At 40.1% G+C, this 16,938-nt stretch overlaps 1 protein-coding gene across 3 annotated transcripts in view; it reads left to right on the forward strand.

The window, feature by feature from the left end:
- The window catches only part of AAMDC (adipogenesis associated Mth938 domain containing), a 57,512-nt gene that overhangs the window by 12,402 nt on the left and 28,172 nt on the right, over window positions 1-16,938 (forward strand). For all 3 annotated transcript variants that reach the window (XM_033205907.1, XM_033205908.1, XM_033205906.1), the window contains exon 2: window positions 12,828-12,977. In XM_033205907.1, the coding sequence (XP_033061798.1) occupies window positions 12,846-12,977 (132 nt within the window). In that variant the 5' untranslated portion in view covers window positions 12,828-12,845. The remainder of the gene's footprint in view (window positions 1-12,827; window positions 12,978-16,938) is intronic.

The following is a 16,938-nucleotide window of genomic DNA, read 5'->3' on the forward strand; positions in this document are numbered from 1 at the left end:
ATTATATATATATATGTGTGTGTGTGTGTGTACATATGTGTGTGTGTGTGTGTACATATGTGTGTGTGTGTGTGTGTACATATGTGTGTGTGTGTGTGTGTATGTGTATATATATATATATATATATATATATTTGAGACAGAGTCTCACTCTGTTGCCCAGGCTGGAGTGCAGTGACGGATCTCAGATCACTGCTCTATAAGTCTTCTCAGAGTTAATCACTATTCCTGCTAATATCCCCTTGTACTTTGTTTGTACCTATTAGAATGTTTATCAATACGTAACATTAAAATTCTCTACTCACCCTGGACTTAGCACAATCTGATTTGTATTAAAGTTAATTGTATATTAATATTTATCTACCATTCCGTCTAGATTTTGACCTTTCTTCTTGAAGTCATGAAATGATTCCATTTATTTTTGAATAATTCTACCTTCCTAATTATTTATTCTGCCAGCTCTTAGCACAAAGAGTTATACATGTTAGAAGCTCAAAAATGTCTCTTGAGTAGAAATAAATTGAAAAGGCAATTGAAAGCAGATACAAACTGTAGATGAAGAAAACCACTTTTGAAACTAGTTACCACCATGTATTAAGTAAAGTCAACAGCAGAAAAAGTGTCCCATTATATGTCTTTTTTTATGGTGCTTTAAAAGCTTATAATCCTAGACATAGTCATGCAGATTAATATATACTCCATACAGAAACCAAGATTATAAATACTAATCAATGAATAAAATGCAAATTACATATCAACAAATACAAACTCACTTAATGGTTAAGGAAGCAATGGTTTCATTCCCAACAAAGAACTAAACACTTTAGGTAGTTTTGAAGAAATGAGAAGATGCAAAGTTTCTACAGAAGTAAAAACATAATGAAGATCAGAGAATCTCTTAATTACGATTTTATTATCAAAGTGAGAAGGGCATGAGGAAACCATTACATCTTTTGTGATGAATTTCATGGAGAAAAAAATTTTTTTTTTTTTTTTTTTTGAGACAGAGTCATGCAATCTCGGCTCACTGCAACCTCCTCCTCCCAGGTTCAAGTGATTCTCCTGCCTCAGTCTCCTGAGTAGCTGCGATTACAAGCACATACCACCTTGTTCAGCTAATTTTTGTATTTTTGGTAGATATGGGTTTTCACCATGTTGGTCAGGCTGGTCTCGAACTCCTGACCTTAGGTGATCCACCCACCATGGCCTCCCAAAGTTCTGGGATTACAGACGTGAGCCACTGAGCCTGGCTGAGAAAATGGATTTTAAGGGTAATTCAAATGCCTAGTAAAAGACTGATTAAGTACTTGCAGAAGAATGTTTCTAGTATCAAGATAAGGAGGTATAATGGAAAGGACATAACTTTTGACATCTGGTGACTTTAGTTCCAAATCTCACCTTTACCACTCAGAAACTGTAACATTATTGATAATTAATACTATGAGTGGAATATAGAAGTTAAAAAAATGAACGTTATCTCATGAGCTACACCAGAGTAGTCCAAAGGGTATCCATATTTTTATAAAAAGAAAGAACAAAAACCTGATTTATAAGGATAAATAATTATTTCGGAGACTAGTACCTCCTTAATACATATTCTCCCCTTGAAATCTCTACTTTTAAGCTGGGCATATTGCCTGTTAGAACAGATAGATCTAGCATTCTTTGCAATTGAGTGTGACCACATGACTATATTCTGGCAAATAACATGCAAACAGAAGTATTCTCTGAAACCTTTCAGGAAATTTCTTAAAGGACACAAGACATATACCCTTTGCCCCTTCCCACTTTATCTCTGTATTCTGTTGCTTGGAACATGGATGTGATCACCAGAGCTCCATATTAAACTATGAGAGTGAAGGCCTCATCATCAAGACTGTGAGGCTGAAACCTGCAAGCCGCCTAATTCCTAGACTTTGAGATAACCACTATACCTGCCCTATGTTGACTACCTCTGGACTTTAAACTTTGTCTTATTTAAGCCACTGTGCTTTGGGGTATGTTTAACTCATGTAATGATTATGGTTTATTTTCTAAATCAGACTCATCTTCCTTGCTGATACTCCCAAAAAAGCAACAGTGACATTTTATCTACCAAAAAGTTGTTTTCCTAATACTAAATTCTATAATTTTCCTATACATTTCCTTATTTAATAATTGTTGAAACTTAAGTTGGGGTCAGGTGTGGTGGCTCACACCTGTAATCCCAGTACTTTGGGAGACTGAGGTGGGCGGATCGCTTGAGGTTAGGAATTTGAGACCAGCCTGGCAAACATGGCGAAACCCTGTCTCTACCAAAAATTACAAAAATTAGCCAGGCATGGTGGCATGTACCTGTAATCCCAGCTACTAGGGAGACTGAGGCACAAGAATCACTTGGAGGTTGCAGTGAGCTGAGATCATGCCACTGCACCCTAGCCTGGGTGACAGAGTGAGACTCTGTCTCAAAAAAGAAAATAATGGTAATAATAATAATAGTAAAGTTGGAGGAGATGGCAAAGTGAATTGAAGAATACAGGCTGTAGAGTCAGACAGACTTGGATTCAAATTCTCATTTTCTCACTTATTAGCTATATAATTTGGAACAAAGTTCTTAACCACTCTCAAATCTTGATGTTGTTGAGATAATAGATCTAAAATATCTGGTACATAGTAGGTTCCCAATAAATATTCCTTTTTTTCTCAATTGAATTTTAAGATCCAGTTCAAATACTATTCCCTCAAACATATTTCTTTAATTTCCTACCTAGAAATTGCTGTAGACTGAATGTGCCCTCCAACCAACTTCATATATTGAAGCCCTAACCCTAAAAATGACTGTAGTTAGAGATAGGGTCTTCAAGGAAGTAGTTGAAATTAAATGAGGTCGTAAGAGTCAGGCCCTAATCTAATAGGATGGGTGAATTTATAAGAAGAGAAAGAGATACTAGGTGTGCCCATGCAAGCAGAAAAAGCCATGTGAGAAAACAGAAAAAGGCATCCATTTCCAAGCCAAAAAGAAAGGCCTCACCATAAACCAACCAATCCTATTGGCACCTTGATCTTGGACTTCTAGCCTCCAGAACTGTGAGAAAATAAATTTCTATTGTTTAAGACACCCAATCTGTGGTACTTTGTAATGGAAGCCCTATCAGACTAATAAAGAAATCCCCAAAACATACTCGTTATGTCTCTCCTTATATCACTTTTTTAAAGTTACTTTGGTTTTTCTTAAGAAGTTACCTTGTGGCTGGTTGTGGTGGCTCATGCCTATAATCCCAGTACTTTGGGAGGCTGAGGCGGGTGGATCACCTGAGATCGGGAGTTCGGGACCATCCTGAACAACATGGAGAAACCCCGTTTCTAAAATACAAAATTAGCCGGGCATGGTGGCGGGCGCTTGTAATCCCAGCTACTGGGGAGGCTGAGGCAGGAGAATCACTTGAACCAGGAGGCGGAGGTTGCAGTGAGCTGAGATCGCGCCATTGCACTCCAGCCTGGGCAACAAGAGCGAAACTCCATCTCAAAAAAACAAAAAAGTTACCTTGTAATTATATGTGTATGTCTTCTCTACTGTAGTATTAGATCCTCAAAAACAGGAATCATGTTTTATGAATTTGTATCTTTCTTCCATAGCACCCAAAATAATATATTAAACTTCTGTGTTATTTGTTTTTGTTTCTTTGGGTTTTTTGTTTGTTTGTTTGCTTGGTTGTTTTTTGAGACATAGTCTCGTTCTGTCGCCCAGGCTGAAGTGCAGTGGGACGATCTCAGCTCATTGCAACCTTCGCCTCCCAGGTTCAAACGATTCTCCTGCCTCAGTCTACCGAGTAGCTGGGATTATAGGCACCCGCCACCACACCCAGCTAATTTTTGTTATTTTTAGTAGAGACAGGGTTTCACCATGTTAGCCAGGCTGGTCTCTAACCCCTGACCTCGTGATCCATCCGCCTCGGCCTCCCAAAGTGCTGGGATCACAGGCGTGAGCCACTGCGCCCATTCCTTTGGGGTTTTTTGTTTTGTTTTGTTTTCTTGAGACGGAGTCGCGCTCTGTCACCCAGGCTGGAGTGCAGTGGTGCGATCTTGGCTCATTGCTACCTCTGCCTCCTGCCTCAGCATCCCGGGTAGATGGGACTACAGGTGTGCATCACTACGCCTGGCTAATTTTTGTATTTTTAGTAGAGACAGGTTTTCACCCTGTTGGCCAGGCTGGTCTTGAACTCTTGACCTCAAGTGATCCACCTGCTTTGGCCATCCAAAGTGCTGGGATTACAGGCGTAAACCACCACGCCCAGCCCTCTGGTACTTACTTTTTTAGATGGACATTCAGAAATCGAGGCTAGGCACAGTGGCTCATCCCTGTAATCCGAGCACTTTGGGAGGCTGAGGAGAGAAGATAGATTGCTTGAGCCCAGGATTTGGAGACCAACATGGGCAACATAGTGAGAACCTGGCTCTTAAAAAAATAAAAATAAAAATTACAAAATTAGCTGGACGTGGTGGCACACACCTCTAGTTCCAGCTAGGAACTAGCCTGGGGTGGGAAGATCACTGGAGCCCAGGGGCTTGAGGTTGCAGTGAGCTAAGATCACGCTACTGCCTCTTTGATATTAATAATAAGTTGAACTTGCAAAAATGGGTTCTTAGTTGTTAATGTTAATCAGAAGTAAGACTTTCTAATCATCTTTTTATGGAGATTAAATATGGTTAAGGAGATACATATAGGTGCCAAATTGACAAGAGGTAGACTGTGACTGTTAGTTTTATGTGTCAACGTGGTAAAGTTATAGTATGCAGTTATTTAACCAAATACTAATCTAAGTGTTGCTGTGAACATACCTTGTAGATATGGTTAACATCTACAGTCAGTAGACTAGTGTATATATGCGATTATCCTTGATACACTGAGTTGGCCTCTTCCAATCAGTTTAAAGTCCAAACAAAACTGATGTTTCCGTAAAGAAGAAGAAATACTGCCTCAGTACCATAAGAACTCTTGCCCAAGAGTGAGCAGCTTACCAGTATTATCTACACATTTTACACTTGCCAGCTTCCAAAATTTTGCGAGCCACTTTTTTAAAACAAGTCTGTCAATATTTATAGTCATCTGCTTCTGTTTTTCTGGATAACCCTGACTGATACAAGTACCTTTTACTTACTGTGCTTACCAGTTCTAGAATTTCCATTTTATTCCTTTTTGAAATGTTTCCTTATTGAGATTCTGTATTTGCTGAGTCATTGTTACCATATTTTTGTTTATTTCTCTGTGCTTTATTTCCCTTACAATACTTTCTTTGAAGTCTTTGCTAAATGTCAGACTTCTGGGAATAATCAATTACTCAGATACAGTTTATTTTTTAATTAATTAATTAATTAATTTTTGGAGACAGGGTCTTGCTCAGTCACCCAGGCTGGAGTATAGTGGCAAGATCATTGCACACTGCAACCTCAAACTCATGGGCTCAAGTGATCCTCCTGCCTCAGCCTCCTGAGTAGCTAGCACTATAGGTGCAAGCCACCACACCTGGCCTTTTTTTTTTTTTTTTTTTTAGAAACCAGGTCTCCACCATTCTGGCTAACATGGTGAAACCCCGTCTCTACTAAAAATACAAAAAATTAGCCGGGCATGATGGTGGGTGCCTGTAGTCTCTGCTACTCAGGAGGCAGGAGAATGGCATGAACCTGGGAGGTGGAGCTTGCAGTGAGCTGAGATCGTGCCACTGCACTCCAGCCTGGGCGACAGAGCAAGACTCTGTCGCAAAAAAAAAAAAGAAAAGAAACTGGGTCACCCATCAGTCTGCTGTATTCAGGAGACCCATCTCACATGCAGAGACATACATAGGCTCAAAATAAAGGGATGGAGGAAGATCTACCAAGCAAATGGAGAACAAAAAAAAGCAGGGGTTGCAATCCTAGTCTCTGATAAAACAGACTTTAACCATCAAAGATCAAAAGAGACAAAGAAGGCCATTACATAATGGTAAAGGGATCAATTCAACAGGAAGAGCTAACTCTCCTAAATATATATGCACCCAATACGGGAGCACCCAGATTCATAAAGCAAGTCCTTAGAGACCTACAAAGAGACTTAGACTCCCATACAATAATAATGGGAGACTTCAACACTCCACTGTCAACATTAGACAGATCAACGAGACAGAAAGTTAACAAGGATATCCAGGAATTGAACTCATCTCTGCACCAAGCGGACCTAATAGACATCTATAGAACTCTCCACCCCAAATCAACAGAATATACATTCTTCTCAGCACCACATCGCACTTATTCCAAAATTGACCACATAATTGGAAGTAAAGCACTCCTCAGCAAATGTACAAGAACAGAAATTATAACAAACTGTCTCTCAGACCACAGTGCAATCAAACTAGAACTCAGGACTAAGAAACTCAATCCAAACCGCTCAACTACATGGAAACTGAACAACCTGCTCCTGAATGACTACTGGGTACATAACGAAATGAAAGCAGAAATAAAGATGTTCTTTGAAACCAATGAGAACAAAGATACAACATACCAGAATCTCTGGGACACATTTAAAGCAGTGTGTAGAGGGAAATTTATAGCACTAAATGCCCACAAGAGAAAGCAGGAGAGATCTAAAATTGACACTCTAACATCACAATTAAAAGAACTAGAGAGGCAAGAGCAAACACATTCAAAAGCTAGCAGAAGGCAAGAAATAACTAAGATCAGAGCAGAACTGAAGGAGATAGAGACACAAAAAACCCTCCAAAAAATCAATGAATCCAGGAGTTGGTTTTTTGAAAAGATAAACAAATTGACAGACCGCTAGCTAGACTAATAAAGAAGAAAAGAGAGAAGAATCAAATAGACGCAATAAAAAATGATAAAGGGGATATCACCACCGACCCCACAGAAATACAAACAACCATCAGAGAATACTATAAATGCCTCTACGCAAATCAACTAGAAAATCTAGAAGAAATGGATAATTTCCTGGACACTTACACTCTCCCAAGACTAAACCAGGAAGAAGTTGAATCCCTGAATAGACCAATAGCAGGCTCTGAAATTGAGGCAACAATTAATAGCCTACCCACCAAAAAAAGTCCAGGACCAGATGGATTCACAGCTGAATTCTACCAGAGGTACAAGGAGGAGCTGGTACCATTCCTTCTGAAACTATTTCAATCATAGAAAAAGAGGGAATCCTCCCTAACTCTTTTATGAGGCCAACATCATCCTGATACCAAAGCCTGGCAGAGACACAACAAAAAAAGAGAATTTTAGACCAATATCCCTGATGAACATCGATGCAAAAATCCTCAATAAAATACTGGCAAACGGATTCAGCAGCACATCAAAAAGCTTATCCACCATGATCAAGTGGGCTTCATCCCTGGGATGCAAGGCTGGTTCAACATTCGCAAATCAATAAACGTAATCCAGCATATAAACAGAACCAAAGACAAGAACCACATAATTATCTCAATAGATGCAGAAAAGGCTTTTGACAAAATCAACAGCCTTTATGCTAAAAACGCTCAATAAATTTGGTATTGATGGAACGTACCTCAAAATAATAAGAGCTATTTATGACAAACCCACAGCTAATATCATAATGAATGGGCAAAAACTGGAAAAATTCCCTTTGAAAACTGGCACAAGACAGGGATGCCCTCTCTCACCACTCCTATTCAACATAGTGTTGGAAGTTCTGGCTAGGGCAATCAGGCAAGAGAAAGAAATCAAGGGTATCCAGTTAGGAAAAGAAGAAGTCAAATTGTCCCTGTTTGCAGATGACATGATTGTATATTTAGAAAACCCCATCGTCTCAGCCCAAAATCTCCTTAAGCTGATAAGCAACTTCAGCAAAGTCTCAGGATACAAAATTAATGTGCAAAAATCACAAGCATTCTTATACACCAGTAACAGACAAGCAGAGAGCCAAATCAGGAATGAACTTCCATTCACAATTGCTTCAAAGAGAATAAAATACCTAGGAATCCAGCTTACAAGGGATGTAAAGGACCTCTTCAAGGAGAACTACAAACCACTGCTCAGTGAAATCAAAGAGGACACAAACAAATGGAAGAACATACCATGCTCATGGATAGGAAGAATCAATATCGTGAAAATGGCCATACTGCCCAAGGTGATTTATAGATTCAATGCCATCCCCATCAAGCTACCAATGACTTTCTTCACAGAATTGGAAAAAACTGCTTTAAAGTTCATATGGAACCAAAAAAGAGCCCGCATTGCCAAGACAATCCTAAGTCAAAAGGACAAAGCTGGAGGCGTCACGCTACCTGACTTCAAACTATACTACAAGGCTACAGTAACCAAAACAGCATGGTACTGGTACCACAACAGAGATATAGACCAATGGAACAGAACAGAGTCCTCAGAAATAATACCACACATCTACAGCCATCTGATCTTTGACAAACCTGAGAGAAACAAGAAATGGGGAAAGGATTCCCTATTTAATAAATGGTGCTGGGAAAATTGGCTAGCCATAAGTAGAAAGCTGAAACTGGATCCTTTCCTTACCCCTTATACGAAAATTAATTCAAGATGGATTAGAGACTTAAATGTTAGACCTAATACCATAAGAACCCTAGAAGAAAATCTAGGTAGTACCATTCAGGACATAGGCATGGGCAAGGACTTCATGTCTAAAACACCAAAAGCAACGGCAGCAAAAGCAAAAATTGACACATGGGATCTAATTAAACTAAAGAGCTTTTGCACAGCTAAAGAAACTACCATCAGAGTGAACAGGCAACCTACAGAATGGGAAAAAATTTTTGCAACCTACTCATCTGACAAAGGGCTAATATCCAGAATCTACAAAGAACTCAAACAAATATACAAGAAAAAAACAAACAACCCCATCAAAAAGTGGGGAAAGGATATGAACAGACATTTCTCAAAAGAAGACATCCATACAGCCAACAGACACATGAAAAAATGCTCATCATCACTCGCCATCAGAGAAATGCAAATCAAAACTACAATGAGATACCATCTCACACCAGTTAGAATGGCAATCATTAAGAAGTCAGGAAACAACAGGTGTTGGAGAGGATGTGGAGAAATAGGAACACTTTTACACTGTTGGTGGGATTGTAAACTAGTTCAACCATTATGGAAAACAGTATGGCGATTCCTCAAGGATCTAGAACTAGATGTACCATATGACCCAGCCATCCCACTCTGGGTATATACCCAAAGGATTATAAATTACTCTACTACAAAGACACATGCACACGTATGTTATTGCGGCACTATTCACAATAGCAAAGACTTGGAATCAACCCAAATGTCCATCTGTGACAGACTGGATTAAGAAAATGTGGCACATATACACCATGGAATACTATGCAGCCATAAAAAAGGATGAGTTTGCATCCTTTGTAGGGACATGGATGCAGCTGGAAACCATCATTCTTAGCAAACTATCACAAGAAGAGAAAACCAAACACCGCATGTTCTCACTCATAGGTGGGAACTGAACAATGAGATCACTTGGACTCGGGAAGGGGAACATCACACACTGGGGCCTATCATGGGGAGGGGGGAGGAGGGAGGGATTGCATTGGGGAGTTATACATGATATAAACGTCATGCACATGTACCCTAGAACTTAAAGTATAATAAAAAAAAAAATAAATAAATAAATAAATAAATAAATAAATAAAAAAAAAAAAAAAAAAAAAAAAAAAAAAAAGAAAACTGGTCTCCCAATAGGAATGCTTTTACACTATTGGTGGGAATGTAAATTAGTTCAACCTTTTTGGAAAACAGTGGGGCGATTCCTCAAAGACCTAGAACTAGAAATACCATTTGACCCAGCAATCCCATTACTGGGTATATGCCCAGAGGAATATAAATCATTCTGTTATGAAGATAAATGCACGCATATATTCATTGCAGCACTGTTTACAATAGCAAAGACATGGAATGAACCCATATGCCCATCAGTGATAGACTGGATAAAGAAAATGTGGTACATATACACCATGGTATACTATGCAACCATAAAAGGGAACAAGATCATGTCCTTTGCAGGGACACGGATGGAGCTAGAAGCTGTTATCCTCAGCAGACTAACACAGGAACAGAAAACTGAACACCACATGTTCTCACTTGTAAGTGGGAGCTGAACAAAGAGCACATGGACACAGGGAGGGGAAAAACACACTGGGGCTTGCTGGTGGGGATCATGGGGAGGGAGAGCATCAGGATAAATAGCTAATCCATGTGGGGCTTAACAGCTAGGTGATGGGTTGATAGGTGCAGCAAACCACCATGGCACACGTGTACCTATGTAACGAACCTGCATGTCTTACACATGTATCCTGGAACTTAAAAAAGATGTTACATACATATAACAATTTCCAAGGTATCGGAAAGCAAAAAAGCAAAATAAAGACCAGGGTTGATAGCATGTTATCATTTGTGTAATATTAGAGTATGGAGAGGGGGACAGTACACACACAAACACAGCACCCAGAGATTTGAATGATTAATGCACAATATACCTTTGAAAAGAAACATGAAAACTAGGTATCTGGGGTTCATGGGAGCAAGGAAACTTTCACTCTGTACTGTTTAGTACCTTTTGAATTTAAAAGTGTCTGTAGGCCGGGCGCAGGGGCTCACATCTGTATTCCTAGCACTTTGGGAGGCCAAGGCAGGTGGATCACCTGAGGTCAGGAGACCGAGGCCAACATAGTGAAACCCTGTCTCCACCAAAAATAGAAAAATTAGCCAGGCATGGTAGTGCACGCCTGTAATACCAGCTACTTGGGAGGCTGAGACAGGATAATCACTTGAACCCCAGAGGTAGAAGTTGCAGTGAGCCAAGATTGCACCACTGCACTCCAGCCTGGGCAAACAGAGCCAGACTCCATCTCAAAAAAAAAAAAAAAAAAGTGTTTAATGTATTTCTATTAGAAAAATAAAATTCTAGTAAAAACATAAAAGAAACTGGGTATCTCTATGTTGCTGAGGCTGGTCTTGAAATTCTGGCCTCAAGTGAAACTCCCACCTCCCACCTTGGCCTCCCAATGTGCTGGGATTACAGGCATGAGCCACCACACCCAGCCCCAGATAACAGTTTCAGTTTACTGAGTGTGGGTCATAGTTTTTGTTTATTTGCATGCCTTGTAATTTGTTGTTGAAAAGTGACATTTTAGATAACATATTGTAGGAAAGTCGGGATGGCATCCAGCCTGGGGAAACAACTTTTCCCCTTGAAAGTCGTTCTTTGTTTGTGTGTGTGGGTTTAGCTGTTTGCCTATACTAAGTGTCTTAATCCATTTTGTGCTCCTATAACCGAATATCTGAAACTGGGTAATTTATAATTTATAATGAAAATAAATTTTTGTCTCTCAATTCTGGAGGCTGGGAAGTCCAAGATCAATTGGCTCTCATCTGGTGAGAGTCTTCTTGCTGCATCATCCTATGGTGGAAGTCATCACATGGTGGAAGCTCAAAGAGAGGGCCATACTCATCCTTTTATAATGAACCTACCACTCCTGCAATAACAGCATAATCCATTCATGAGGGCGGAACCCTCATGGCCTAATCAGCTCTTAAAGATCCCACCTCTTAATGTTGTTATAATGGCAGTTACATTTAAACATGAGTTTGGAAGGGTGCAGACATGCAAACCATAGCACTAAACTAAATCTATGAATTCTCCCATGCAATATGTGTCTACTGAAGTCTCTGTTCTGTTAGGGTTTTTTCTTTGATTTTATTCTTAAACCCAGTTTCCCAAGGTTCTCTTTGGTGTATATATAGCTTAGTGCTCAGCCAAACATTAATTAAACATTTGGCTCAAACACTATGAGCCAGTAAGACTTTCTCTCTCTACTAATGGATCACTGTGTGTACTGGGGAGTGCGTGCAAAGTCCAGCTGTTGTATGTCTTCACTGGCTTTTACATTCTGCAAGGCCCTCTTGAACCTTCTTGCTTATCCACTGTGTATGTGCTCAGGATCCATCAGCCCAGAATGTTTGGGTGTCTTGGGTATATCTTCCAAGTCTTTGATGCAAATCTTTGCAGCCTCTGGTCCACTTGGGATATGTAGAGAGCTTATAAAACCCCCTATGGCTGTGTCATCCCTGGGAAATTCCTGTTAAATCCCACCTAGTTTGCCAATCCATTGCTTGCCCTAAACAAAAGGCAACATAAGGCTAGCAGAGCTACCTTCTATCCATGTTTGCTTGCCACTGAGATCACCTGTTTAAACTGATAATGTCTCTAAGTGAAGTAAGCCTGCTTTGGCCATGGCGGCAAGGCTGTTCATTTTCATGTCTTGCCCCAACCTACTTGAACTTCACTTACAACAGAACTGGAGTGGTGGAATGGGAGTCATTCCAGGCAAGAACAACAAAAAAATTGTTGTTCTTACCTGAAATTCAGTGATCTTCATGAATAAGCATTTCTCTGATTGTGGTATATGCCTTTAATTTTATTTCTAGAGTGACAAATTTTTGGTTTTGACAGTTTTTTTTTACCTTTATAGTTTCTTCTTGGGAAGAGAATGTGTCAACCTCACTCCGTCATGCTGAAGTAAATCTTCATCTCTTAATTTTATCTCTCAAAAATATCCTGAGGATTCCCTCTGGAGTCTGATAAGTAATTGTAGTATCTGGTTTCTATGGTTGGATGATTCAGGATTCCAATAATAATAGTTACTTTTTAGATCTCTAAAGAAGAAGTGACAACCACATGAATGAAAAGATGCTTCTTAAATCATGGAGAATTGGGGCTTACTATCACTGTATTTTGAAACTGTTTCAGCCTTACTTTATAACTGATTTAGTATATTTTTCTTTTAATTTCAGATTTCAGTGAAGTTCCTTATGACTTCCCCTGAAATTGCTTCCTTATCATGGGGGCAAATGAAAATAAAAGGCTCTAATACAACCTATAAGGACTGCAAAGTATGGCCAGGGGGCAGTCGGACTTGGGATTGGAGAGAAACAGGAACTGAGGTAAGATATTAGTCTTTGGTTGACACTACATGAGGCTGGCCAAGTGATTTCCAACCTCTTAAGCTGCAATGACTAAGTAAAAAACTATTTCTCTTGTGTCTTTTTGAGCTGTAATTAATATACCATTAAATTCACCCTTTTAAAGTATGCAATTCAATGGACTTCTTAGATTCAATGTCCCTGTAGTGACATTATAGTGACTTATATTCATAAACTTGTACAACAGTTACCACTGTTAGTTCCAGAATATATTTATCACCTCAGAAAGGAACCACATAACCACTACCAGTCAGTGCCCATTCACTACCACCCTAAGCCCCTAGCAATGATTAATCTACTTTCTGTTGTTATAGATATGCCTATTCTGGATATTTTCTATAAATGACATCATTCAAATATCTTAGGTGTGTTCCTAGGAGTGGATTTCTGGGTTATATAGTGTTTAACCTTTTGAGGTACTGCCAGGCTATCTTCCAAGGCACCTGCACCATTTTACATCTCCACAACATGCAGGAATTGTGGGAGTTACAATTCAAAATGAGATTTGGGTGGGGAAACAGCCAAACCGTATCAGCCCTCTTCCAGTTTGTAGACAGCCAACTTCTCTTTGTATCCTTACGTGGTGGAAAGAGAGGTAGCTAGCTTTTGAGCTTCTTATAAGGGCACTCATCTCATTCATGAGGGCTCCACCCTTAGGACCCAGTTACCTCCTGTAGGTTCCACCTCTAAATAATATCACATTGGGATTAGAGTTTCAATGTATACATTTTTAAGGGGCAATCATATTAAGTCCATTGCAGCAATTTTTTTTTTTTTTTTTACAGTTTTTTTCTTTCTTTCTTTCTTTCTTTTTCTTTTTTTTTTTTTGGAGACAGTCTCCCTCTGTCGTCCAGGCTAGAGTACAGTGGTGAGATCATGGCTCACTGCAGTTTACACCACCTGGGCGAAAGGGATCTTCCTCCCTCAGCCACCTGAGTAGCAAGGACCACAGGCATGCAATCACACCTGGCTTATTATTTTAGTTTTTATAGAGATGAGGTCTTACTACATTGCCCAGGCTGATCTTGAACTCCTGACCCCAAGAAATCCTCCCACCTTGGCGTCCCAAAATGCTGAGATTACAGGCATGAGCCGCCATGCCCAGCCAAATTTTCTTGAATACATGTTTATTCATTGGGTATTTGCTCTTAGGACCATTTCCAGAGGCTTTAGGGGTTTTGTTGTTGTTGTTTTATTGAGTTCTTGGCTTGAGTTTTTCTTTGTTGTTATCATTAATAATTTTCACATAGGAGTGAGTCAGTGGAGCGCCTCATGATGTAATGATGGAAGTAGATCCTTCGTTTTTGAAGAATAGTTTGTTGGATATAGATTTCTTGATCAATAGTCTTTTTCTTTTCAATATGCCATCCCACCACCTTTTGGCTTCATTGGTTTCTAATGATAAATCAACCATTAGCATTATTAGAGCTCCCTTGGACTTGTTGAGTTGCTTCTTTCTAACTGCTTTCAAAACACATCATAGTAATTTAACTATGATATGTCTAGGTATGGATTATCTTTGAGTTTGTCCTACTTGGAATTTATTGAGCTTCATGAAGATGTAGATTATCGTTTTTTTAAATCAAATTTGGGGGAGTTTAGAGCCATTATTTCTTCAAGTATTCTTTCTACTCCTATCTCCCTTTTCTTGTGACTCCCATTATGAATATATTGGTAGGCATTAGGGTGTCCTACAGGTCTCTGAGTCTGTATTCTTTGTCTTCATTTTTTTTCTTTTCTTTGTCTTAGACTGGATAATTTCAATTGACCTATTTTCAATTTTGTTGATTCTTATCTGCTATTGAGCCTCTGTAGTGACATTTTTATTTCCATCATTATACTTTCTAACTCCAGAATTTCTTTTTCTTTTGTTTTTTTTGGCGGGGGATAGACTATTGCTCTGTCGCCACAGCTGGAGTGCCATGGCACAATTTCGTCTCACTGCAACCTCCGCCCTGCCTCAGTCTCCTGTGTAGCTGGGATTACAGGTGCGCTCCACCATGCCCAGCTCTTTCTGTATATTTAGTAGAGACAGGGTTTTACCATGTTGGCCAGGCTGGTCTCAAATTCCTGACCTCAAATGATCCACCCACTTCGGTCTCCCAAAGTGCTGGGTTTATAGGCGTGAGCCACCACACCTGGCCCAGAATTTCTGTTTGGTTGTTTTTAACAATTTATATTTCTTTATTGATATTTTTTATTTGGTAAGATATTGTTATACTTTCCTTTAGTTCTTTTGAACAGTGTTTCCTTTAGCTCCTATTACATATTTAAAATCACTGATTTAGAGTCTTTCTCTATAAGTCCAATGTCGGGGCTTCCTCTGGGATAGTTTGTACTGTCTGCTTCCCCCAATCCCCACATGGACCTGCCTTTCTGTTTCTTTCTTTATGTCTTTCTTTGTTGTTTTGTTTATATTTCTCAATTTTTTTGTTGAGAACTGGACATTTACATAATATAATGTGGCAACACTGGAAATCAACTCCCCCTTCTGATTCTGAGGGTTTGTTGTTGCTATTTTTTGCAGTTATTTGTTCCTATGTGGTTCTGTAAAGTCTATAAAGTCTGTATTCTTTGTTTGTGGCTCATTTACCTTACTGATGAGCTAATGATTTGACTGAGATTTTTTTACATTGCTGGAATCAGGTGTTTAGATTTACCCATGTGTCTACCAGTTGCCTTTCTTATTATTCCTTTTTGTAATTTAGATCTTTTGAGGTCAATTTCTTCTTTTAGAAAAATCAGTATCCAGCTGGGCGTGGTAGTTCACGCCTATGATCACAGTACTTTGGGAGGCCAAGGCGGGTAGCTCAGGATTGATACCATCCTGGCCAACATGGTGAAACCCCGTTGTCTCCTCAACTTTGGGAGGCCGAGGCGGGCGGATTACCTGAGGTCGGGAGTTTGAGACCAGCCTGATCAACACGGAGAAACCCCGTCTCTACTAACAGTGCAAAATTAGCCAGGTGTGGTGGTGCATGCCTGTAATCGCAGCTACTTGGGAGGCTGAGGCAGGAGAATCGCTTGAACCCAGGAGGTGCAGGTTGCAGCGAGCCAAGATCGCGCCATTGCACTCCATCCTGGGCAACAAGAATGAAACTCTGTCTCAAAAAAAGAAATTAGTATCCTTTAGAAGTTCTTTCAATAAGGATTTCTTGGTGATCTCTCCCAGTTTTTATTTGTCTGAAAAAGTCCTCGTTTTTTTTGAGACGGAGTCTTGCTCTGTTGCCCAGGCTGGAGTGCAGTGGCGCGATCTCGGCTCACTGCAAGCTCCGCCTCCCGGGTTTACGCCATTCTCCTGCCTCAGCCTCCGGAGTAGCTGGGACTACAGGCGCCCGCCATCTCGCCCGGCTAGTTTTTTGTATTTTTTAGTAGAGACGGGGTTTCACCGTGTAGACCAGGATGGTCTCGATCTCCTGACCTCGTGATCCACCCGTCTCGGCCTCCCAAAGTGCTGGGATTACAGGCTTGAGCTACCGCGCCCGGCCAAGTCCTCGTTTTTTAATTCTAATTTGTCTTGTATTCTAAGTTGACAATTATTTTTTAGAACTTTATTTGTAGGAATCCTGAATAATCAGACTATGCCATTTGAGATCTGTCCCATAAAGGAAGATTCATATTTGCTTCTTTTCTGTATCCTGTGTTACTCTCAAACTGGGATCACTTTTTTTTTTTTTTTTGAGACGGAATCTCGCTTTGTCACCCAGGCTGGAGTGCAGTGGCGCAATCTCGGCTCACTGCAAGCTCCACCTCCCGGGTTCACGCCATTCTCCTGCCTCAGCCTCCCCAGTGGCTGGGGCTATAGGCGCCCCCGCCACCACGCCCGGCTAATTTTTTTGTATTTTTAGTAGAGACGGGGTTCCACCATGTTCACCAGGATGGTCTCGATCTTCTGACCTCGTGATCCGCCCGCCTCGGCCTC

Source organism: Trachypithecus francoisi, unplaced genomic scaffold (assembly GCF_009764315.1).
Source record: "Trachypithecus francoisi isolate TF-2019V2 unplaced genomic scaffold, Tfra_2.0 Lachesis_group8, whole genome shotgun sequence".
NCBI lineage: Eukaryota > Metazoa > Chordata > Mammalia > Primates > Cercopithecidae > Trachypithecus > Trachypithecus francoisi.